At 58.9% G+C, this 24,196-nt stretch overlaps 2 protein-coding genes across 2 annotated transcripts; one reads left to right on the top strand and one right to left on the bottom strand.

Annotated features, from left to right (window-relative positions):
* The first annotated feature begins 500 nt into the window (after positions 1-500).
* On the top strand, positions 501-17,042 carry LOC138731574 (glycerol-3-phosphate acyltransferase 2, mitochondrial-like). The gene is made up of 21 exons (XM_069877579.1): positions 501-525; positions 1,394-1,507; positions 2,758-2,831; positions 3,672-3,782; positions 4,201-4,329; positions 7,514-7,613; positions 7,692-7,828; positions 7,914-8,013; positions 9,589-9,810; positions 9,873-9,959; positions 10,668-10,753; positions 10,822-10,925; positions 11,956-12,026; positions 12,318-12,582; positions 14,266-14,414; positions 14,492-14,569; positions 14,687-14,812; positions 16,260-16,380; positions 16,594-16,647; positions 16,776-16,831; positions 16,905-17,042. The coding sequence occupies exons 2-21, from the start codon at positions 1,394-1,396 to the stop codon at positions 17,016-17,018; spliced, it is 2,298 nt and encodes a 765-aa protein (XP_069733680.1). The 5' UTR covers positions 501-525; the 3' UTR covers positions 17,019-17,042.
* LOC138731598 (oxaloacetate tautomerase Fahd2a, mitochondrial-like) lies at positions 17,038-24,165 on the bottom strand. Its single transcript, XM_069877634.1, has 8 exons — positions 24,151-24,165; positions 21,869-22,060; positions 21,584-21,800; positions 20,386-20,445; positions 20,145-20,304; positions 18,968-19,076; positions 18,785-18,872; positions 17,038-17,171 (listed from the first exon to the last, which is right to left on the bottom strand). Exons 2-8 carry the CDS (start codon positions 22,051-22,053, stop codon positions 17,109-17,111), a joined length of 882 nt encoding a protein of 293 aa, XP_069733735.1. The 5' UTR covers positions 22,054-22,060; positions 24,151-24,165; the 3' UTR covers positions 17,038-17,108.
* Between the last annotated feature and the right edge of the window lie 31 nt (positions 24,166-24,196).

Genomic DNA, 24,196 nt, shown 5'->3' with positions numbered 1-24,196 from the left:
GGGGTGGTGGGGACCTGGGATGGATCTAGGACCTTGTGGTGAGGTGGGACCAGTGTCCCCAGGGGTGGTGGGGACCTGGGATGGATCTAGGACCTTGTGGTGAGGTGGGACCAGTGTCCCCAGGGGTGGTGGGGACCTGGGATGGATCTAGGACCTTGTGGTGAGGTGGGACCAGTGTCCCCAGGGGTGGTGGGGACCTGGGATGGATCTGGGACCTTGTGGTGAGGTGGGACCAATGTCCCCAAGGGTGGTGGGGACCTGGGATGGATCTGGGACCTCATGGTGGGACTGGGACTGATGTCCCCAAGTGTAGTGGGGACCTGAGATGGATGTGGGACCTCACGGTGAGGTAGGACCTCACGTCCCCAGGGGTGGGGGGGACCTGGATTGGGTCTGAGACTTCGTGGCGGGGAGGGATCTCCTGTTCCTAAGGATGATAGGGGCCTGGGATGGGGCTGAGACCTCCATGTGGGGTGGGACCTCCCCTCGGGGGCGGAGCAGGACGCGACATGGTGGCCAGAGGAGGTGAGACCCTTATGGGGCTGTGGGGCAGGGTAACCCCCCCCTTCTGGGGCCTGTGGGGGCTGTGGGGCAGGGTGACCCCCCTTATGGGGGCTGTGGGGGCTGTGGGGCAGGGTGACCCCCCTTATGGGGGCTGTGGGGGCTGTGGGGCAGGGTAACCCCCCTTTATGGGGCCTGTGGGGCAGGGTGACCCCCCCTTATGGGGCCTGTGGGGCCTGTGGGGCAGGGTGACCCCCCTTCTGGGGCCTGTGGGGGCTGTGGGGCAGGGTGACCCCCCCCCTTCTGGGGCCTGTGGGGGCTGTGGGGCAGAGTGACCCCCCCTTCTGGGGCCTGTGGGGCCTGTGGGGCAGGGTAACCCCCCCTTATGGGGCCTGTGGGGCAGGATAACCCCCCCTTATGGGGCCTGTGGGGTGTGTGGGGCAGGGTAACCCCTCTTCTGGGGCCTGTGGGGGCTGTGGGGCAGGGTAACCCCCCCTTATGGGGCCTGTGGGGCCTGTGGGGCAGGGTAACCCCCCTTATGGGGCCTGTGGGGGCTGTGGGGCAGGGTAACCCCCCTTTTTGGGGCCTGTGGGGCAGGGTAACACCCCCTTATGGGGCCTGTGGGGGCTGTGGGGCAGGGTAACCCAGAGCAGGGGTGGCTGCCCCATCCCTGGAGGGGTTCAAGGCCAGGTTGGATGGGGCTTGGAGCCTCTGATGCAGTGGGAGGTGTCCCTGCCCCTGGCAGGGATGGAACTGGATGGTCTTTAAGCTCCCTTCCATCCCAAACCCTTCCATGATTCTCCTTGCTTTTGGGGAGCGTTCCTAGGGTTTGCTGCTCCAAACCCAAGCGGGGTTGGTGGCGTCCCCACCCCGTTCCTCTTTCTCTCCGCAGATGAACATCTGGGTCTGCGATTCGGGGCAGAAAGTGGAGATCTTCATCCCTTTCCTGGGCAAATGCCGCCCGCCTTTGTGGCGCTGCTGCCAGACCTGCACCCTCCGGAGCTGGGTAAGAGCATCGGGAAGAGTCCATGTCCACGGTCTGGATGAGGGGATCAAGTGCTCCCTCAGTTAGTTTGAGGTTGACACCACATTGAGCAAGAGTGTGGATCTGCTGGAGGGCAGGAACGATCTGCAGAGGTTCCTGGCCAGGCTGGATCCATGGATGGAGGGCAGGGAGGAGCTACAGAGGTTCCTGGCCAGGCTGGATCCATGGATGGAGGGCAGGGAGGAGCTACAGAGGTTCCTGGCCAGGCTGGATCCATGGATGGAGGGCAGGGAGGATCTACAGAGGTTCCTGGCCAGGCTGGATCCATGGATGGAGGGCAGGGAGGATCTACAGAGGGATCTGGCCAGGCTGGATCCATGGATGGAGGGCAGGGAGGATCTACAGAGGGATCTGGCCAGGCTGGATCCATGGATGGAGGGCAGGGAGGATCTACAGAGGGATCTGGCCAGGCTCGGTCCATGGATGGAGGGCAGGAGGATCTACAGAGGGATCTGGCCAGGCTGGATCCATGGATGGAGGGCAGGGAGGATCTACAGAGGGATCTGGCCAGGCTGGATCCATGGATGGAGGGCAGGAAGGATCTACAGAGGTTCCTGGCCAGGCTGGATCCATGGATGGAGGGCAGGGAGGATCTAGAGAGGGATCTGGCCAGGCTGGATCCACGGATGGAGGGCAGGGAGGATCTACAGAGGGATCTGGCCAGGCTCATTTTGGGCTCCTCACTCCAAGAAGGACCTTGAGGGGCTGGAGAAGGGAATAGAGCTGGGGAAGGGTCTGGAGAACAAGGATTCTGGGGGACCTGGGGCTGTTTAGCCTGGAGAAGAGGAGGCTGAGGGGAGACCTCGTCACTCTGCAGCTCCTGGAAAGGAGGTTGTGGTGAGGTGGGTGCTGGGCTCTTCTCCCAAGGGACGGGACAAGAGGAAACAACCTCAAGTTGCACCAGGGGAGGTTTAGAGTGGATAGCAGGAAAGATTTCTTCTCAGAAAGGGTTCTCAGGCACTGGAACGGCTGCCAGGAGGTGGTGGAGTCACCATCGGTTTAAAAGCCGAGCAGATGAGGTGCTCAGGGATGGTTCAGTAGTGGATCGGGATGGTTGGACTCGATGATCTCAAAGGTCTTTTCCAACCAAACTGATCTGTGTCTCTATGAATCCTGGGCTGCTGATGCCCAGGACCAGCCCCATCCTCAGGGTCTCGTGTCCCCAAACCTTCTCCCCTCACATAGAGGCTGATCTCACTTTCTCCTTCCAGGATGATTTCTACCGCGAGGATCTGGGCTCTCTCGGCTTCCGCAACGCCATCCGGGTGACGGAGGAGGACACACGGTGAGGAGTTCAGGGCCACAGAACCCTGGGCCAACCACAGCTTTTATTCCTAGCTTTCTATTCCTCTCTTGGGAGACCTCAGGTGGAGGACTGGGTCCAGTTCTGGAATCCTCAACATGAGGAGGAGATGGAGCTGTTGGAATGGGTCCCGAGGAGGCTACAAGGATGATCAGAGGGCTGGAGAACCTTCTGTACAAGGACAGGCTGAGAGAGTTGGGGTTGTTCAGCCTGGAGAGGAGGAGGCTCCAAGAAGACCTTCTGGTGACCTTCCAGCACCTGAAGGGGCTACAAGAAAGCTGGGGAGGGATTGTTCACAAAGGCTTGTGGTGATGGGACGAGGGGCAATGGGGATAAACTGGAGAGGGGCAGATTTAGATGAGACAGAAGGAGGAATTTCTTCACCATGAGGGTGGAACTGACCCAGGTTGCCCAGAGCAGGGGTGGCTGCCCCATCCCTGGAGGGGTTCAAGGCCAGGTTGTTAGGCTTGGAGCCCCTGATCCAGTGGGCGGTGTCCCTGCCCCTGGCAGGAGGTTGGACTGGATGCTCTTTGAGGTCCCTTCCAACCCGAACCCTTCTATGATTCAATCATTCTAATCATTCATCTCCGCTGGTGGTTGCGGGTTGGCTAAAACGAGCCTGATGTTCCTCGTGAGGAACTCTGCAAGGCCTGGGGTGGCTTGGAGCATCGTTCTGCTGGTGCCTCCCTTTGCCGAGCTGTGAAACTAGGAGAAACATCTCCAGTTCCTTCCAAGAGCTGCTTTGAGGGGGGCCGAGCAGCCTGGAAAAGCTGGAGAAGTTCCTTGGAGAGCTGGAACGTCACTGTGTCTCTCCTTGCCCAGGTACCGGGGCTGGCTGGTCCGAAGGGTTTGCGGTTTGATCGCTGTCTGGGGCTGGAAAATTCCTGCTGATGTTCCCAAAGACCTCGCAGCTCGGATCTGTCGCAGCAAGAGGTAGGTGGGAGCAGCCGGAGGGGCTCTCTGGGGTCACCTTCGCTTTCCCCAGCGGCACCCGGCTCCTGCAGCCTCATCCCCGAATCCTGCGGGATCCGTTTTGGAGCGAGGGATGAGTTTTCTGCTCCTGGTGGGAAGAAATACGGCAGCTCCTCCTCACCGCTTCCCAAAAACTCACCCCGAGGACCTCAAAAAGGGGTTTGGTGGCCTTGTTTGGTGGGGTGACAGCCCTGGTTTAGTGGGGTGACAGCGGTCCCGTCCCCAAGCTCTGCTTCTAGACACCGTGAGGCTCTCCTAGATGATGTCCGGGATGATGTGGCCTCATTATCACCACTAATTACACAGCAGTACCTTGTAATTACTGTAATGCTTGTTAACCCCCTTGAGATTCCCACCTCCTCTCCATTCGCTCTTCCAGGGTTCGGGATGTCACTAGCAGCTGGTCCCTTGTCCCCAGAGGGGACAACGAATCCCACCAGGGCTGGAAGGAGAAAGTCCTGGAGATCCTGGCTGAGATCCAGTCCCCACTCTCCTTTCTCACGTTGAGGTTTGTGCTCCCGCTCCGGGCAGGGATGGGGGTACGGATGGATCCTCCTTCCCAGGCATCTCCCTGCTTCTCTGGGAGGGATCCCAGTTTCTGGCTGGGGGGATTCCCAGTTCCTTTGCTCCACCCCAGATCTCTCATGCTCTTAATTCTTGTGGATTAAGACCTTTTGGATGGGCTTTGAGCAGTAGGGACGCACGGGGATTGCCTGGATCCCTTTGGAGGGGAGGATGCACACGATCCCTTTAGGAAGGATGCACATGATCACTTTGGGAAGGATCCCTGGATCCTTTTGGGAAGGATGCATGCGATCCCTTTGGGAAAGATGCAGGTGATCCCTTTGGGAAGGATGCACATGATCCCTTTGGGAAGGATGCAGGTGATCCCTTTGGGAAGGATGCAGGTGATCCCTTTGGGAAGGATGCACATGATCCCTTTGGGAAGGATGCAGGTGATCCCTTTGGGAAGGATGCAGGTGATCCCTTTGGGAAGGATGCAGGTGATCCCTTTGGGAAAGATGCAGGTGATCCCTTTGGGAAGGATGCAGGTGATCCCTTTGGGAAGGATGCACGTGATCCCTTTGGGAAGGATGCAGGTGATCCCTTTGGGAAGGATGCAGGTGATCCCTTTGGGAAGGATGCAGGTGATCCCTTTGGGAAGGATGCACGTGATCCCTTTGGGAAGGATGCAGGTGATCCCTTTGGGAAGGATGCAGGTGATCCCTTTGGGAAGGATGCAGGTGATCCCTTTGGGAAGGATGCACGTGATCCCTTTGGGAAGGATGCAGGTGATCCCTTTGGGAAGGATGCAGGTGATCCCTTTGGGAAGGATGCAGGTGATCCCTTTGGGAAGGATGCAGGTTATCCCTTTGGGAAGGATGCACATGATCCCTTTGGGAAAGATGCAGGTGATCCCTTTGGGAAGGATGCAGGTGATCCCTTTGGGAAGGATGCAGGTTATCCATTTGGGAAGAATCCCTAGATCCCTTTGGGAAGGATGCACGTGATCCCTTTGGGAAGAATCCCTGGATCCCTTTGGGAAGGATGCAGGTGATCCCTTTGGGAAGGATCGCTAGATCCCTTTGGGAAGGATGCACATGATCCCTTTGGGAAGGATGCGGGTGATCCCTTTGGGAAGGATGCGGGTGATCCCTTTGGGAAGGATGCCGGTGATCCCTTTGGGAAGGATGCACATGATCCCTTTGGGAAGAATCCCTAGATCCCTTTGGGAAGGATGCAGGTGATCCCTTTGGGAAGGATCCCTAGATCCCTTTGGGAAGGATGCACACGATCCTTTTGGGAAGGATCCCTAGATCCCTTTGGGAAGGATGCACGCGATCCCGTTGGGAAGGATGCCGGTGATCCCTTTGGGAAGGATCCCTGGATCCCTTTGGAAAGGATGCAGGCGATCCCTTTGGGAAGGATCCCTAGATCCCTTTGGGAAGGATGCAGGTGATCCCTTTGGGAAGGATCCCTAGATCCCTTTGGGAAGGATGCACATGATCCCTTTGGGAAGAATCCCTAGATCCCTTTGGGAAGGATGCAGGTGATCCCTTTGGGAAGGATCCCTAGATACCTTTGGAGGGGTGGATGCAGGTGATCCCTTTGGGAAGGATGCACATGATCCCTTTGGGAAAGATGCAGGTGATCCCTTTGGGAAGGATCCCTAGATCCCTTTGGGAAGGATGCACGTGATCCCACAGAGCTCCCTGGGGATATTTCCCACCTCGTTCCTTCGAGAGAGCAGGAATCCAGCACCAAAGTGGAGAAAGGAGGGTGGAAAAAACCCACTGGGAGGATGGAAATGGGAGCAAAGCGAAGGGGAACTTTCCCTTTCTCTTTCTCCCTCCCCTCTTTTCTTTTTTTTCCCTCCTGTCATTGGGAAATCGGCAATTAAAGGTTGCGTCCCAGCCTAATTGCTCGTCTGATTGAGCCGTAATGAAAGAACCCTCGGAGCGGAGCGAAGTATTTAAAGGGAAGGAATTACCCAGGGGATCAAAACCTTCAGGATCCTTCCCGTAAACAGCGAGTGCGGGAGGAGAGGGAGGCGGAGGGGAAATCGGCTTCGGCTTTTCTGCTGGGGGCACCTCCATGATCTCTTCATCAATGATATAAACAGCGAGATCGAGGGCCCCCTCAGCACGTCGGCAGGTGACCCCAAGCTGAGGGGGGGCAGTTGGCGCTCCAGAAGGATGGGATGGATCCAGAGGGACCTGGACAGGCTGGAGAAGTGGGGCTGGGAGAACCTCATGAGGTTCAACAAGGCCAAGGGCAAGGTCCTACGGCTGGGGTGGGGCAGTTGATGATTTTGGTGCAGGACGGGGGATGATGTGATTAGAGCAGCTCTGAGAAGAAGGATTTGGGTGGATGAGAAGCTCGACACAAGCTGGCAACGTGTGCTTGAAGCCCAGAAACCAACCGTGTCCTGGGCTGCAGCCAAAGAACACGGACAGCAGGGCGAGGATCCTGCCCCTCTGTTCCTCTCTTGGGAGACCTCAGCTGGAGGGTTGTGTCCAGTTCTGGAATCCTCAACATAAAAAGGAGATGGAGCTGTTGGAATGGGTCCCGAGGAGGCTACAAGGATGATCAGAGGGCTGGAGAACCTTCTGTACAAGGACAGGCTGAGAGAGTTGGGGTTGTTCAGCCTGGAGAAGACTCTGTGAAGACCTTCTGGTGACCTTCCAGCACCTGAAGGGGCTACAAGAAAGTTGTGGAGGGACTGTTCACAAAGGCTTGTGGTGACAGGATGAGGGGCAATGGGGATAAACTGGAGAGGGGCAGATTTAGATGAGATATAAGGAGGAATTTCTTCATGATAAGAGTGGGGAGGTCCTGGAAGGTTTGGCTGCCCCATCCCTGGAGGGGTTCAAGGCCAGGTTGGATGGGGCTTGGAGCCTCTGATCCAGTGGGAGGTGTCCCTGCCCCTGGCAGGAGGTTGGACTGGACGCTCTTTGAGATCCCTTCCAACCCAAACCCTTCTATGATTTGATGATCCAGCCTAGAACTCTGTAACCTCAACTTTAATAACTCTATTTGCTCTGGGGGAGCGGAGAAGGGAGATTTCGAGTCGAGCCGCCTCACGCAGCCTGAGTGGGGAAACTGAGGCAGGGAGTCAGGCCTGGATCGGGTCCCCGACGGGGAACTAGACCCGCCGTGGGGTTGCTCACCGCCTCCTTTTCCCCCTGCAGGCTCTGCAACTGGCTTCTTCTCAAGCTCCTGAGCCGCCTCTTCCTCAACGTGCAGCTCCACCGCGGGCAGCTGGAGATGGTGCTGAGGGCCAGCAGGATGGTGAGGACCCCGGCGAGCCGCGCTCGGCCCCGCGCCGCCCCCACAGCGGGCCCTCAGCCTTCTTTTCTTCTCTTCCAGTCTGACACGCCGCTGGTTTTCCTCTCCACTCAGAAATCCCAGCTGGACGGGCTGCTCCTCACCTTCCTCCTCCTCTCGCAGGGCTTGGGGGCGCCCAGGGTGGCGGGGGGCGCCCAGCTCGCCGGCCCTCGCCTGCGGTGAGCACGGCGCACGCCGATTCGGGGCACCCGGGAGGGGATCGGCGCGAGGTTGGGCGCCTGTTGATGTTGTCTTCTCCTGCAGAGCCTTGCTGAGACGCCTCGGAGGGATTTTCCTGCCATCCGGGATGAAGCGGAGCCAGAGAGACCAGGACAAAGCGCTCTCGGGGGCCGTGGTGGCCGCGGTGAGTCCAGGCCTGGCTTCCTCAGGAGGGCCGGGAGGGATGAAACAGCCCCCAAAATGCTTGGAAAAGGCGTCCAGGGCAGGCTGAGCCTTTTGGGATGGATGCCGGCAGCTCCTGAGGTGCCACCAGTCCCCCCAACATCATCCGTGGTCCTGGCTGACTGGGGCAGTTCCCCTGGGCTGGAGGCTGGTTGAGGTTGTGTCCGTCTACAAGAAGGGTCGCAGGGAGGATCCAGGGAACTCCAGGCCCGTCAGTCTGACCTCAGTGCCAGGGAAAGTCACAGAACAGGGGATCTTGAGTGCGATCATGAAGCACATGCAAGAGAACTGGGGGATCAGGCCCAGTCAACACGGGTTCACGAAGGGCAGGTCTTGCCAGACTAACCTGATCGCCTTCTATGACAAAGTCACTCGGCTGTTGGATGAGGGAAAGGCTGTGGATGGATCTTCCTGGACTTCAGTAAAGCCTTTGATATGGTTTCTCACAGCATTCTGCTTGAGAAACTGTCACCTCTGGCCTGGACAGGCGCACACTCTCCGAGGTGGAAAACTGGTTGGCTGGAGGGCCCAGAGAGTGGTGGGAAATGGAGTTAACTCCAGCTGGAGGCCAGTGACAAGTGGTGTCCCCAGGGCTCAGGGCTGGGTCCAGCCCTGTTCAGTGTCTTTATCAATGACCTGGGTGAAGGCATCGAGTGCACCCTGAGCAAGTTTGTGGATGACACTGAGCTGGATGGAAGTGTGGATCTGCTGGAGGGTCGGGAGGCTCCAAAGGGATCTGAACAGGCTGGATCCATGGGCTGAGACCAATGGCAGGAGGTTTAACAAGGCCAAATGGCGGGTCCTGCCCTTGGGGCACAACAACCCTGAGCAGCTCCAGACTAGAAGTCTGGCTGGAAACTGCCTGGAGGAGAAGGACCTGGGGGTGTTGGTGGAACAGGAGCCAGCAGGGGCCCAGGGGGCCAAGAAGGCCAAGGGCATCTTGGCTTGGATCAGACCCGGCGTGGCCAGCAGGGCCAGGGAGGTTCTTCTCCCTCTGGACTCGGCCCTGGGGAGACCGCTCCTCGAATCCTGGGGTCAGTCCTGGGCCCCTCCCCACAAGAAGGATGTTGAGGCTCTGGAGCGAGTCCAGAGAAGAGCAACGAAGCTGGTGAGGGGGCTGGAGAACAAGGATTGCGAGGAGCATCTGAGAGAGCTGGGGGTGTTTAGCCTGGAGAAGAGGAGGCTGAGGGGAGACCTCATTGCTCTCTGCAACTCCCTGAGAGGAGGTTGTGGAGAGGAGGGAGCTGGGCTCTTCTCCCAAGGGACAGGGGACAGGACGAGAGGGAATGGCCTCAAGCTCCACCAGGGGAGGGTCAGGCTGGACAGCAGGAAGAAATTTTTCACGGAAAGGGTGATTGAGCACTGGCAGAGGCTGCCCAGGGAGGGGGTTGAGTCCCCTTCCCTGGAGGGGTTTAAGGGCCGGGTGGACGAGGTGCTGAGGGACATGGGTTAGTGATTGATGGGAATGGTTGGACTCGATGATCCAGTGGGTTTTTTCCAACCTGGGGATTCTGTGATTCTGTCCTGTTGTCCCCAGTACGTCGAGGAGGTGCTGAGGAGCCACCAACCCCTCCTCATCTTCCTGGAGGAGCCCCTGGCTGCCCGGCACCTCTCTGCGCCGGCCCGGCAGTGGCTGGCAATGGTGCATGGAGCCGTGCGGGACGGCAGCGTCCCCGATGTCCTCCTGGTCCCCGTGGGCATCGCCTACGACGTGGTCCCCGGTGGCTTTCCCGGAGAAGACGCGGTGAGCGCTCGTTGGGTGTGGGAGCAGCGCCGAGGGCGCCGTTGGACACCGTTAATGCTCCGGTCCTCTCCTCGCAGCCCCTCAGCCTCTGGGCCGCGTGCCGTGCCCTGTGCCGAAACCTCGGCTGCGCCCGTGTGGACTTCGGCCAACCCTTCTCCTTGCAGGTACGGCCACCGAGCTTCCCACTGGGATTCCAGGCTGGATCCACGAGTGTTTATTGTCCTGGGCTGGAGATGGAAGGGTTGGGGCTCAGGAGGGGACCTAGTGTTCCCCAGGGGATCTCATGTTCTCCAGTAGGTCCAGTGTTCCCTGGTGGATCTCTTCTTCTCCTGGTTGATCTGATGTTCTCCTGGGGATTTGGGGCACCCAGTGTTGCCTGGGGGATCTGGTGTTCCACAGGGGATCCAGTGTTCTCCAGGGGATCCCGTGTTCCCTAATGAACCCATTCTTCTCCTGGCGGATCTGATGTTCTCCAGGGGATCCAGTGTTCCCTAATGAACCCATTCTTCTCCTGGTGGATCTGGTGTTCCCTGGTGGATCTGTTGTTCTCCTGGGGATCCAGTGTCCTCTGGGAGTTCTGATGTTCCCCTGGGGATCCAGTGTTCCCTGGTGGATCCAATGTTCTCCTGGGGATCCTGTGTTCCCTGGTGGATCTGGTGTTCTCCTGGGGATCCAGTGTTCCTTGGTGGAACTGGTGTTCTCCAGGGGACACAGTGTTCTCTAGAGGACCGAGTGTTCTCCTGATGATCCAACGTTCCTCAGGGAATCCCCGAGCCCACCTTTAGGGGCAGCCAGGATCCAGTTGGTGCCGAGGGCCCCGGTTGGTGCCAAAGGCTCCAGGTACCACCAGGCTTATTTGTCCTCATCCCTAGGAGTTTGCTGCCAGGACCCTCGCCCAGCCGAGCCGCACGGAAGAGTCGCTGGAGGAGCTGCTGCTACCGACCATCCTCGGCACGTGGTGAGCAGGAGCCACGGGGCAACGTCCGGCACCTGCTCCCGGCTCCGTTCTCATTCCGTTTTCTCCAGCTCCCGCCAGCCTGGTGGCTCGTCGGCCCCGATTCCAAGTGGTGGCACCGAGAGGGAGAAGGAGGAGATGCTGGTGACCAGGCTGGGGCTGCACTCCCTGCACGGTGAGAGCTCTGTCCACCCTGTCCATCTGTCTGTCTCCTCACAGGGGAAGTGGCCAGTGAGGGCTGAGAGACATCCCTTGGGATGCCACCACCGCTGTCTTCCCTGCTGGGGGCAGAGGGGCACGTGCTGACGCCCCGGTGGCCAACGAGTCCCTCTCTCTGTGGATGACACTGAGCTGGGTGGAAGCTGGATCTGCTGGAGGATCGGGAGGCTCCAAAGGGATCTGAACAGGCTGGATCCATGGGCTGAGACCAACGGCAGGAGGGTTAACAAGGCCAAATGGCGGGTCCTGCCCTTGGGGCACAACAACCCTGAGCAGCTCCAGACTAGGAGAAGCCTGGCTGGAAACTGCCTGGAGGAGAAGGACCTGGGGGTGTTGGTTGAACAGGAGCCAGCAGGGGCCCAGGGGGCCAAGAAGGCCAAGGGCATCTTGGCTTGGATCAGACCCGGCGTGGCCAGCAGGGCCAGGGAGGTTCTTCTCCCTCTGGCCTCGGCCCTGGGGAGACCGCTCCTTGAATCCTGGGGTCAGTTCTGGCCCCTCCCCACAAGAAGGATGTTGAGGCTCTGGAGCGAGTCCAGAGAAGAGCAACGAAGCTGGTGAGGGGGCTGGAGAACAAGGATTGCGAGGAGTGTCTGAGAGAGCTGGGGGTGTTTAGCCTGGAGAAGAGGAGGCTGAGGGGAGACCTCATTGCTCTCTGCAACTCCCTGAGAGGAGGTTGTGGAGAGGAGGGAGCTGGGCTCTTCTCCCAAGGGACAGGGGCCAGGACGAGAGGGAATGGCCTCAAGCTCCACCAGGGGAGGGTCAGGCTGGACATCAGGAAAAAATTTTTCATGGAAAGGGTCATTGGTCCCTGGCAGAGGCTGCCCAGGGAGGGGGTTGAGTCCCCTTCCCTGGAGGGGTTTAAGGGATGGGTGGATGAGGTGCTGAGGGACATGGGTTAGTGATTGATGGGGATGGTTGGACTTGATGATCCGATGGATCTTTTCCAACCTGGTTATTTGATGATCCTATGATTCTCTCCCTGGCAGACAGCGTTGCCTGCTCTGCCGTGATGGCAGTGGGAATCACAGCCGCGCTGCTGCTGCACAAGCACCAGGAGGTGAGAAGAAGAGGCTTCCAGGTGCCTCTTCCTCCATTTCCTCCTCATCCTTAGGCTAGACACGAGGAGGAATTTCTTCACCATGTGGGTAGGGAGGCCCTGGCTGAGGTTGCCCAGGGAAGTTGTGGATGCCTCTCCGGGAGGGGTTCAAGGCCAGGTTGGATGGGGGCTTGGAGCCCCTGATCCAGTGGGAGGTGTCCCTGCCCATGGCAGGGGTGGAACTGGATGGGCTTCGGGGTCTGTTCCAATTCAAACCACTCCATGATTCCCTAATCCTTGTTCCTCCTCTAGGGTGTCTTCTTCTCCTGGCTGATGGCAGACTTCGCCTGGCTGCTGGAGGAGATCCTGCTGCACCAGCGCGACGTGGGCTTCTCCGGGCAGCTCCGCGTCCTGGTGCAGCACAGCCTCATCCTGCTCAAGGCCCGAGTCACCCTCTACCACCTCTCCCCCGTCGGTGACGCCCTGGTGGTCCCCGAGGGCTCGGTGGAGGCTCTGAGGGAGCTGGGCTACCACAGCGCTGCCATCCTGCCCGTCTTCGGCAGCGAGGCCGTGGGAGGTGAGGGGGCCGGGGCGGAATCGGTGATGCCGAGGGTGGAATCGGTCAGGCCAGGGGTATTGGTGATGCTGAATATGGAATCAGTGATGCCAGGGGTGGAATCGGTGATGCTGAATATGGAATCAGTGATGCTGAATATGGAATCAGTGATGCCAGGGGTGGAATTGGTGATGCTGAATATGGAATCGGTGATGCCAGGGGTGGAATCGGTGATGCTGAATATGGAATCGGTGATGCCAGGGGTGGAACTGGTGATGCTGAATATGGAACTGGTGATGCTGAATATGGAATCAGTGATGCCAGGGGTGGAACTGGTGATGCTGAATATGGAACTGGTGATGCTGAATATGGAATTGGTGATGCTGAATATGGAATCAGTGATGCCAGGGTTGGAATTGGTGATGCTGAATATGAAATTGGTGATGCCAGGGGTGGAATCGGTGATGCTGAATATGGAATCAGTGATGCTGAATATAGAATCAGTGATGCTGAATATGGAATCGGTGATGCCAGGGGTGGAATTGGTGATGCTGAGCAAGGAATGGGTGACGCCGGGGGTGTTGGTGATGTCGGGGGTCGAATCGGTGTTGCTGAGCATGGAATGGGTGATGCCAGGGTTGGTATTGGTGATGCTGAGTATGTAATCGGTGATGCCAGGGGTGGAATTGGTGATGCTGAGCATGGAATCGGCGATGCCAGGGGTGGAATTGGCGACTCCAGGGGTGGAATCAGTGTTGCTGAGCATGGAATGGGTGACACCAGGGTTGGTATCGGTGATGCCAGGGGTGGAATCGGTGATGCCGGGGGTGGAATCGGTGATGCTGAGCATGGAATGGGTGATGCCGGGGGGGTTGGTGATGCCGGGGGTGGAATCGGTGATGCTGAGCATGGAATGGGTGATGCCAGGGTTGGTATCGGTGATGCCAGGGATGGAATTGGTGATGCTGAGTATGGAATCGGCAATGCCGGGGTGGAATTGGTGATGCTGAGCATGGAATGGGTGATGCCGGGATGGAATCGGCAATGCCAGAGGTGGAATTGGCAATTCCAGGGGTGGAATCAATGATGCTGAGCATGGAATGGGTGACGCCGGGGGTGTTGGTGGTGCCAGGAGTGGAATTGGTGATGCCGGGAGTATTGGTGATGCTGAGCATGGAATTGGTGGTGCCAGGGGTGGAATCTGTGATGCCAGACATGGAGTTGGTGGTGCCAGGGGTGGAATCTGTGGTGCCAAACATGGAATTGGTGGTGCCAGGGGTGGAATTGGTGATGCTGGGCAGGGAATCGGCAATGCCAGGGGTGGAATCGGCGATTCCAGGGGTGGAATCGGTGATGCTGAGCATGGAATGGGTGATGCTGAGGGTGGTATCAGTGATGCCAGGGATGGAATTGGTGATGCTGAGCATGGAATCGGCGATGCCAGGGGTGGGATTGGCGTCTCCAGGGGTGGAATTGGTGATGCTGAGCATGGAATGGGTGACGCCAGGGGTGGAATCGGTGGTGCCAGGGGTGGAATTGGTGACGTCGGGGATGGAATCGGTGACGTCGAGCGTGGAATGGGTGATGCCGGGGGTGGTATCGGTGACGCTGGTGATGGAATCGGTGACGCCGAGTGTAGAATGGGTGATGCCAGGGGTGGTATCGGTGATGCCCGGGCTGTCGGTGCCGCCGCTCTCCCTGCAGCCTGTGCCATCCACGCCTCGCTGACGGAGATGCTGCCCTTCGTGGGAGCTCCGGCCGGAGCTGCCAGCGTGGTGCTGAGCCAGGGCGAGCTGCAGCAGAAGATCCTGGAGCTGCTCCGACTGCTGCCAACCACCCTGCTGGGGCTGCAGGTGAGGAACCGGTGACCCCGTCGGTGCCGCTCGGGGGCGTCCGGCTGCCCCCCAACCCTTCTTCTCCAATCCCACAGCCCTGCCAGCCCCTCGAGCTCCAGAGCCAGGATATCCTGGACAAGCTCCTGCTCTGCGGGCTGCTGGAGCCCGAGGAGGTGGGATTAGACCCTCTTGGGACCTTCTCAGCTTGCGTTGTCCTCTCCCGGCTGGGTAGGGGAGGTGGAAGTGGGGATGTGGAATAATCGCAGCGCATCCCGGCTTCGTCCCCGCAGCCGGAGAGCAGCAAGCGTTGGGTTTGCGACTTGGCCCCATCGCACTTCGGGAGAAGAAGGCTGGGAGGCACCATGGATTTCAGCGACAGCGACAGCGAGGACAGGGCCCCCAAACGCTGCTTCAAGGTCCCCCGCTTGAGTCCAACCCCCCCTTAAACTCATTTCAGGCCCTGTCACCCTCATTTCAGGCCCCCCCGACCCCATTTCGATCCCTACAACCCTATCTCAAGCTCTCCACCCTTCTTCAAGCTCCCCAACCCCACTGTGATGCCTCCTTGACCCCATTTTGCATCCCCCAACCCCTATTTTGCATCCCCCAATCCCTATTTTGAGCCCCCCAACCCTATCTCAAGCTCTCCACCCTTCTTCAAGCCCCTCAACCCCACTGTGATGCCTCCTTGACCCCTATTTTGAGCCCCCCAACCCTATCTCAAGCTCTTCACCCTTCTTCAAGCTCTCCAACCCCACTGTGATGCCTCCTTGACCCCATTTTGAGTCCCCCAACCCCTATTTTGCATCCCCCAACCCCTATTTTGAGCCCCCCAACCCTATTTCAAGCTCTCCACCCTTCTTCAAGCCCCCCAACCCCACTGTGATGCCTCCTTAACCCCATTTTGAGTCCCCCAACCCCTATTTTTCATCCCCCAACCCCTATTTTGAGGCCCCCCAACCCTATCTCAAGCTCTCCACCCTTCTTCAAGCCCCCCAACCCCACTGTGATGCCTCCTTAACCCCTATTTTGAGTCCCCCAACCCCTATTTTGAGTCCCCAACCCCATTTCGATCCATTCAACCCTATTTCAAGCTCTCCAACCCCATTGTGATGCCTCCTTAACCCCGTTTTGAGTCCCCAGCCCCTATTTTGAGCCCCCCCAACCCCTATCTCAGCCCCCAACCCTATTTCAGAGCCCCCCCAACCCGTTTCGTGCCCCTCTGACCCCATTTGGAGCCCCCCACCCCATTTCCAGCCCCCCCAATCCCTATTTTGAGCCCTCCCAAGCCCTATCTCAAGCCCCCAACCCATTTTGGACCCCTCCGATCCCATTTTGAGTCCCCCAGTCCCATTTTGTGTCCCCCAACCCCATTTCAAGCCCCCCAAGTCCCTATTTTGAGCACCCCAACCCCTATCTCAGAGCCCCCCCAACCAGTTTCATGCCCCTCTGACCCCATTTTGAGCCCCTCACCCCATTTCCAGCCCCCCCAATCCCTATTTTGAGTCCCCCAGCCCATTTTGGACCCCTCTGACCCCATGTTGAACCCCCCCAGTCCCATTTTGAGCCCCCCCCTCCATTTCCAGCCCCCTCAATCCCTATTTTGAGTCCCCCAAGCCCATTTTGGACCCCTCTGACCCCATTTTGAGCCCCCACCCCATTTCCAGCCCCCCCAATCCCTATTTTGAGTCCCCCAAGCCCATTTTGGACCCCTCTGACCCCATTTTGAACACCCCCAGCCCCATTTTGAGCCCCCCCACTCCATTTCCAGCCCCCTCCACCTGATTTTAAGCGTCCCCACTACCCCCCTGGTGGGGCAAGGATGCTCCTCCCAAACTCCGGCTTCTTCCCCCCACTCCCCAGCTCAGTGAACCCCAGGGGTCCCCCGGCTTCTTCCGCTTTCTGTGCCAGCTCCTGCGCCCCACGCTCAGCACCTACGTCCGAGCCGTGGCTTTCCTGGAGCGACCCAGCTGGCCCCAGCCTGGTAGGACTTCCATCCCCACCTCTCCAGGCTGGGCTGTGCCTCAGTTTCCCCAAAAGCCCAAACCAAGTGGCGTTGGCAGTGGGGGGCGCGTGGCTTTTGGGGAAACTGAGGCACAGCCCAAGCGCCCTCGGTTCGACATCCAGACCCCAAATATGGGGCTGGTTTTCCCCTTGGGAGCCAAGATTTGATCCCATCCTCTCTCCCCGATCGCAGAAGACGCCTACGTGGAGGCGCTGCTGGAGTTCCTGGCTGAGGGTGATGGTTTTGGTGAGTCAAACTAGGGGGCTGAAGGCATCTCCCCCCTTTTTTTGAGGGGCTCAGCACCCCCAAATCCAAGCCGCGTGGGCCGGGATGAAGGGATACGGATGCTCCGATGGGATTTTCTCTCCTTCCAGTGCATCCCACCAGGAGCCTGGCCCTCAGCTCTCTGCAGACCTTCAAGGAGCTGGGGGTAAGCGGGTCCTCCAGGAACCTCCCCAAGCTTTTTGAAGCCCCCCCAAACCCCCTTTTTTCTCTTTTTCCAGGTGCTGGAGGAGCTTCCGAGCTCCAAGGGCTCCTTGCTCCATCTCTCCGAGCTGTTCCTCTCGGCCGCGAGCCGCGAGAAGCTGGCAGCCTTCATCCAGCGCTTCACCGATTAAAAACAGGAGTAGGGTCCGTCCTCAGCTCGTGGATTTATTATTATTTATCTCCCAAAGGGAAGCCAGGTGGGATTTTCGAGAGCTCCAGGCTTACACCACCCTGTTCCGGATGGTGCCCAGCTCCTCGATCTCGCACTGCACCTCGTCCCCAGGCTGCAGGGGCGCAGAGACCCACTGAGCCCCCCAAACCCTTTCCAAGCCCCCCCCCCCAACATTATTTTGAGCACCCCAACCCCATTCGGGGCTCCACGACCCCATTTCAATCCCTCTGACCCTACTTTGAGCCCCCAAACCCCCTTTCAAACCCCTTTTTCAAGCCCCTCCAATCCCACTCTGAGCCCCTCGACCCCATATCAAGCCCCCAAACCCCCTTTCAAGCCCCCATTTTCAAGCCCCCAACCCTATTTTGAGTCTTCAAACCCCATTTCAACCCCCATTTCTATCCTCCAACCCTCTTTCAAGCCCCTTTTTTCAAGCCCCCATTTTCAAGCCCCAAACCCTCTTTTGAGCCTCCCGACCCGATTTCAAACCCCATTTCAATCCTCCAACCCTCTTTTGAGCCCCCCAACCCCATTTCAATCCCTCAAACTCTCTTTTCAGCCCCCTTTTCCAAGCCCCCAACCCAATTTTGAGCCCCCCAACCCTATTTTGAGCCTCCAAACCCCCTTTCAAGCCCCCATTTTCAAGCCCCCAACCCTATTTTGAGTCTTCAAACCCCATTTCAATCCCCCAACCCTCTTTTGATCCCCTCAACCCCATTTCAATCCCTCAAACTCTCTTTTAAGCCCCCTTTTCCAAGCCCCCAGCCTAATTTTGAGCCTCCCAACCCCACTTCAAACCCCATTTCAATCCCCCAACCCTATTTTGAGCCCTTTTCCAATCCCCCAACCCTCTTTTGAGCCCCCAACCCCATTTTGAGCCCCCCAACCTGATTTCAATCCCCCAAATCCCACTTCAACCCCATCTCAATCCCCCCAACCCTATTCTGAGCCTCCCAACCCTCTTTTTCAAGCCCTCAACTCTATTTTGAGCCTCCCAACCCGATTTCAAACCCTATTTTGATCCCCCAACCCCCTTTCAAGCTTCCTTTTTCAAGCCCCCAACCCTATTTTGAGCCCCCAACCTGATTTCAAACCCCATTTCAAGCTCCCAACCCTATTTTGAGTCCTTTTTCAATCCCCCAACCCCATTTCAATCCCCCAAACCCTCTTTCAAGCTTCCTTTTCCAAGCCCCCAACCCTATTTTGAGCCTCCCGACCCGATTTCAAACCCCATTTCAATCCCCCAACCCTCTTTTGAGCCCCTCAGTCCCATTTCAATCCCTCAGACTCTCTTTTCAGCCCCCTTTTCCAAGCCCCCAGCCCAATTTTGAGCCCCCCAACCCTATTTTGAGCCTCCAAAATCCCTTTTGAAGCCCCTATTTTCAAGCCCCCAACCCTATTTTGAGCCTCCCGACCCGATTTCAAACCCCATTTCAATCCCCCAACCCCATTTCAATCCCTCAAACTCTCTTTTCAGCCCCCTTTTCCAAGCCCCCAACCCAATTTTGAGCCCCCCAACCCTATTTTGAGCCTCCAAACCCCCTTTCAAGCCCCTATTTTCAAGCCCCCAACCCTCTTTTGAGCCTCCTGACCCCATTTCAAACCCCATTTCAATCCTCCAACCCTCTTTTGACCCCCCCAACCCCATTTCAATCCCCCTAACCCCATTCCAAGCCCCTTTTTTCAAGCCCCCCACCAATTCCAAGCCCTTTTTTTTTCCCTCACCTTAAGATACACAGGGGGTTTCCGAAAGAATCCGACCCCCGCGGGGGTTCCCGTCAGCAAAATGTCCCCGGGGACCAGGGTGACGAAGCTGGGGGTGGGGGGGGGACACAGGAGGGGTTTGTTGTGTCCCTCCAGCTCCAGGGGAGCCGTGTCCCCCCCCCAACCCCATCGCCCCGATCCTACCGGGAGACCCAGGCGATGATTTTGGGGAGGGGGAAGATGAGCTGGCTGGTGTTGCTGTCCTGCATCAGGCGCCCGTTGACGCTGCAGCGGATCCGCAGGTTGTGGACGTCTGCGGGGACACGGGGACGGTGGGAGGGGGGACATGGGGACAGCGCCAGGAACCACCCCCCACCCCCCTACACACACCTTGGGGAAAAATTCAGGGCTTGCTGCCTCCTACGTGAGGCAGGAAAGAGCCACATCCCATCCTTGTCCCCATCCCTATCCCCATCCCATCCCTGTCCCCATCCCATATCACCACATCTCAGCCCTGTCCTCATCCCATCCCATCCTATCTCCATCCCATCCCATCCATCTCCATGAATCCCCATCCCATCCCATCAATCTCCATCCTATCCCCATCCCATCTATCTCCATCCCATCCCCATCCCATCTATCTCCATCCCCATCCCATCCCATCCATCTATCAATCCCCATCCCCATGCCCATGCCCATCCCCACCCATCTCCATCCATCCCATCCCATCCATCTATCCATCTCCATCCATCTCCATCCCATCCATCTATCCATCTCCATCCATCCCATCCCATCCATCTATCCGTCTCCATCCATCTCCATCCCATCCCATCCCATCCATCCCATCCATCTCCATCCATCTCCACCCCATCCCATCCATCTCCATCCCCATCCCATCCATCTATCCATCTCCATCCATCTCCATCCATCTCCATCCCATCTCCATCCCATCTCCATCCCATCCATCTCCATCCATCTCCACCCCATCCGATCCCGTCCATCCCATCCATCTCCATCCCCATCCCATCCATCTATCCATCTCCATCCCATCTCCATCCCATCCCATCCATCTCCATCTCCATCTCCATCCATCTCCACCCCATCCCATCCTGTCCATCCCATCCATCTCCATCTCCATCCCATCCATCTCCATCTCCATCCATCTCCACCCCATCCCATCCTGTCCATCCCATCCATCTCCATCCCCATCCCATCCATCTATCCATCTCCACCCCATCCCATCCCATCCATCCCATCCATCTCCATCCCCATCCCATCCATCTATCCATCCCCATCTCCATCCATCCCCATCCATCTCCATCCATCCCCATCTCCATCCCATCCATCTCCATCCCATCCCATCCATCCCATCCCACCCCACCTGCCACGCTGTCCCTGGTGACCAGGGCCGGTCCGAGGGGACAGAAGGTGTCGAAGGTTTTCCCGAGCAGCCACTGCCGCCCGTTGCGCAGCTGCCAGTCCCGGGCGCTCACGTCGTTGGCCACCGTGAAGCCCACGACGTGCTCCAGCGCCGACGACTCCTGGGGGGGACACACGGGGACCTCTGTAACTCGGGAAAGGGGAAGAGATCCCACCGGAATGATCTGGGGGACAGGGGGTACCTCAATGTGTCGTCCCTTCTTCCCGATGACGGCGGCCAATTCCACCTCCCAGTCCACCTCCTGCGGGAGAAGATGGGGCTGGGGGGGCTGCAACAGCCTAGGGGGGATAGGGATGGGATGGGGTTGGGGATGGGATGGAGGTGGAGGTGGATATGGAGATGGGATGGGATGGAGATGGAGATGGATGGGATGGAGATGGAGATGGAGATGGAGATGGAGATGGAGATGGGATGGAGAGGGGATGGGATGGAGAGGGGATGGGATGGAGAGGGGATGGGATGGAGAGGGGATGGGATGGAGATGGATGGGATGGAGATGGATGGGATGGAGATGGATGGGATGGAGATGGATGGGATGGAGATGGATGGGATGGAGATGGATGGGATGGAGATGGGATGGATGGAATGGGATAGATGGGATGGAGATGGATGGGATGGAGATGGAGATGGGATGGGATGGAGAGGGGATGGGATGGAGAGGGGATGGGATGGAGAGGGGATGGGATGGAGAGGGGATGGGATTGGGATGGAGATGGGATGGATGGAATGGGATAGATGGGATGGAGATGGATGGGATGGAGATGGATGGGATGGAGATGGATGGGATGGATGGGATGGAGATGGACATGGAGGTGAGACGGGATGGGATGGAGATGGATGGGATAGGATGGATGGGATAGATGAGATGGATTGGATGGATGGATGGGATGGGACGGGATGGGATGGGACGGGATGGGGATGGACATGGAGGTGAGATGGGATGGGATGGAGATGGATGGGATAGGATGGATGGGATAGATGAGATGGATTGATTGGATGGATGGATGGATGGATGGGATGAGATGGATGGGATGGGATGGAGATGGACATGGAGATGAGATGGGATGGAGATGGATGGGATAGGATGGATGGGATAGATGAGATGGATTGGATGGATGGATGGATGGGATGGGATGGGGATGGGGATGGACATGGAGATGAGATGGGATGGGATGGGATGGAGATGGATGGGATAGGATGGATGGGATAGATGAGATGGATGGGATGGGACGGGACGGGACGGGGATGGGGAAGGACATGGAGGTGAGACGGGATGGGATGGAGATGGATGGGATAGGATGGATGGGATAGATGAGATGGATTGGATGGATGGATGGGGATGGGATGGGATGGGATGGGATGGGGGTCCTGGCACTGACGTTGGTCTCCTCGGGGTGCACGATGTCATCGAAGGGGCCGGCGATGGCGCTGGGGAACTTGCTGAAGATGATGGGATCCTGGGGGATCTTGGCTCCCTGCTCCAGGCAGTGGTCGCGGTAGTTGAGCCCCACGCAGATCACCTTCTCCGGGTCTCCGATGGGCGCCAGGAGCTGCACGGCTCCCCGCGGCACCCGGTGCTGCCCGGCCTCCAGCGCCCTGCGGAGCCAGCGGAGCTCAGCGCCGCCGTCGGATCCGGTGTCACCGACGCCGCCGACGTCACCCACCTCCGCGCGGCGGCCAAGCCGCTTGGGCCGCTCTCCAGGAAGAGGCGCATGGAGCGCGGCAGCGAGGGCTCGGCCGCGCTCAGGTCCACCACGTCCCCTCCAGGAGACGCTTCCAACCCCAGACGGGGCTCGGGAAGCCCAGACGCCCGGAACCGCACCAGCCGCATGGCACCCGCCAAGTGCATCGGGATCCTGCGGGGAGCGGATCCTCAGGGATCCTACCCAGAGGGGATCCCTCGGCTGGATCTGGAGAGCCCGGGGAGATCCCTGGGAGATCCCTAGGAGATCCGTGGGAGCAGAGGAGGGAAGGATGGTGTCCCACGTGGACCCTCGGCGAGGGTGGGAAGGGGCAGATCTAGCAGGAGGGATCCAGCAGGGAGGGGAGATCCCCGATCAGGGGAGCCAGAGTGGATTCCAAGCCCTAGGGATGGATCCCCCACCCTAGGGATGGATTCCAAGTCCTAGGGATGGATTCCAAGCATTAGGGATGGATCCCGCACCCTAGGGATAGATCCCCCACCCTAGGGATGGATTCCAAGTCCTAGGGATGGATCCCCCACTCTAAGGATGGATTCCAAGCCCTAGGGATGGATCCCCCACCCTAGGGATGGATTCCAAGCCCTAGGGATGGATCCCCCACCCTAGGGATGGATTCCAAGCCTTAGGGATGGATTCCAGGCCCTAGGGATGGATCCTCCACCCTAGGGAAGGATCCCAGCGTGGGACACAGCGGGAAGGGAGCAGGGATTGGGTCCTGGAGACCAAAGGCGTGGGATAGTGGGTCCTTTCTGGGGCTGGAGGAGATCCCAGGATCGCAGCCCCCTGATCCCAGGCAGCCCGATCCCCCCCAACCCTCCACAGCCCAATCCCAGGGGATCTGGAATCATCGAATCCTAGAACAGTTCAGGTTGGAAGGGACCTTAACCATCCAGTTCCACCCCAGGGACACCTCCCACTGGATCAGGGGCTCCAAGGTCCATCCAGCCTGACCTTGAACCCCTCCAGGGATGGAGCAGACACGCCTTCCCTGGGCAACCTCCTTCCAGGGCCTCCCCACCCTCACGGTGAAGAAATTCTTCCTTAAATCAAGCCTAAATCTGCCCCTCTCCAGTTTATCCCCATTGCCCCTCGGGGGGCAGGAGATCCCAGGGGGTTTAGGGGGATCCCAAGGGGTTCAGGGGGGTCCCAGGGGTTTAGGGGGATCCTGAGGGGTTCAAGGATCCTGATCCCAGGGGGTTCAGGGGGGTCCCAAGAGCTTTAGGGGGATCCTGAGGGGTTCAAGGATCCTGATCCCAGGGGGTTCAGGGTGGTCCCAAGGGCTTTAGGGGGATCCTGAGGGGTTCAAAGATCCCGATCCCAGGGGCTTCAGGGGGGTCCCAAGGGCTTTAGGGGGATCCTGAGGGGTTCAAGGATCCTGATCCCAGGGGGTTCAGGGGGGTCCCAAGGGCTTTAGGGGGATCCTGAGGGGTTCAAAGATCCCGATCCCAGGGGGTTCAGGGGGGTCCCAAGGGCTTTAGGGGGATCCTGAGGGGTTCAAAGATCCCGATCCCAGGGGCTTCAGGGGGGTCCCAAGGGCTTTAGGGGGATCCTGAGGGGTTCAAGGATCCTGATCCCAGGGGGGTCCCAGGGGGTTAGGAGGATCCTGAGGAGTTCAGGGGGGTCCTAGGGGGTTAGGGGGATGCTGGGGGTTCAAGGTCCTGATCCCAGGGGGTTCAGGAGGGTCCCAGGGGGTTTAGGGGGATCCTGGGGGGTTCAGGGGGGTCCTGAGGGGTTCAGGGGGGTCTCAGGGGTTTAGGGGGATCCTGAGGGGTTCAAGGATCCCGATCCCAGGGGGCTCAGGGGGGTCCCAGGGGGTTTAGGAGGATCCTGGGGGATTCAGGGGGGTCCTGAGGGGTTCAGGGGGGTCTCAGGGGTTTAGGGGGATCCTGGGGGTTCAAGGTCCTGATCCCAGGGGGTTCAGGAGGGTCCCAGGGGGTTCACGGGGGTCCTGAGGGGTACAGGGGGGTCCCAGGGGTTTAGGGGGATCCTGAGGGGTTCAAGGATCCCAATCCCGGGGGGTTCAGGGGCGTCCCAAGGGGCTAGGGGGATCCTGAGGGGTTCAAGGATCTCGATCCCGGGGGGTTCAGGGGGTTCCCGGGGATTTAAGGAGATCCCAGGGGGTCCCAATCCAGAAGGGGTTCAGGGGATCCCGGGGGGGTGCAGGGGGGGGGTGGGGTCTCGATCCCCAGGCTCAGGGGGACCCCGAGGGGGCGGGCGGGCACAGGGACCCCGCGGACACCTACGTGCGAGCCGCGACTCCCCCACCAGCTCCCCTCCCCGCGGCGAGTC

This window comes from Phaenicophaeus curvirostris, chromosome 27 (assembly GCF_032191515.1).
Source record: "Phaenicophaeus curvirostris isolate KB17595 chromosome 27, BPBGC_Pcur_1.0, whole genome shotgun sequence".
Classification (NCBI taxonomy): domain Eukaryota; kingdom Metazoa; phylum Chordata; class Aves; order Cuculiformes; family Cuculidae; genus Phaenicophaeus; species Phaenicophaeus curvirostris.
This window is presented reverse-complemented; position numbering and strand designations above follow the sequence as displayed.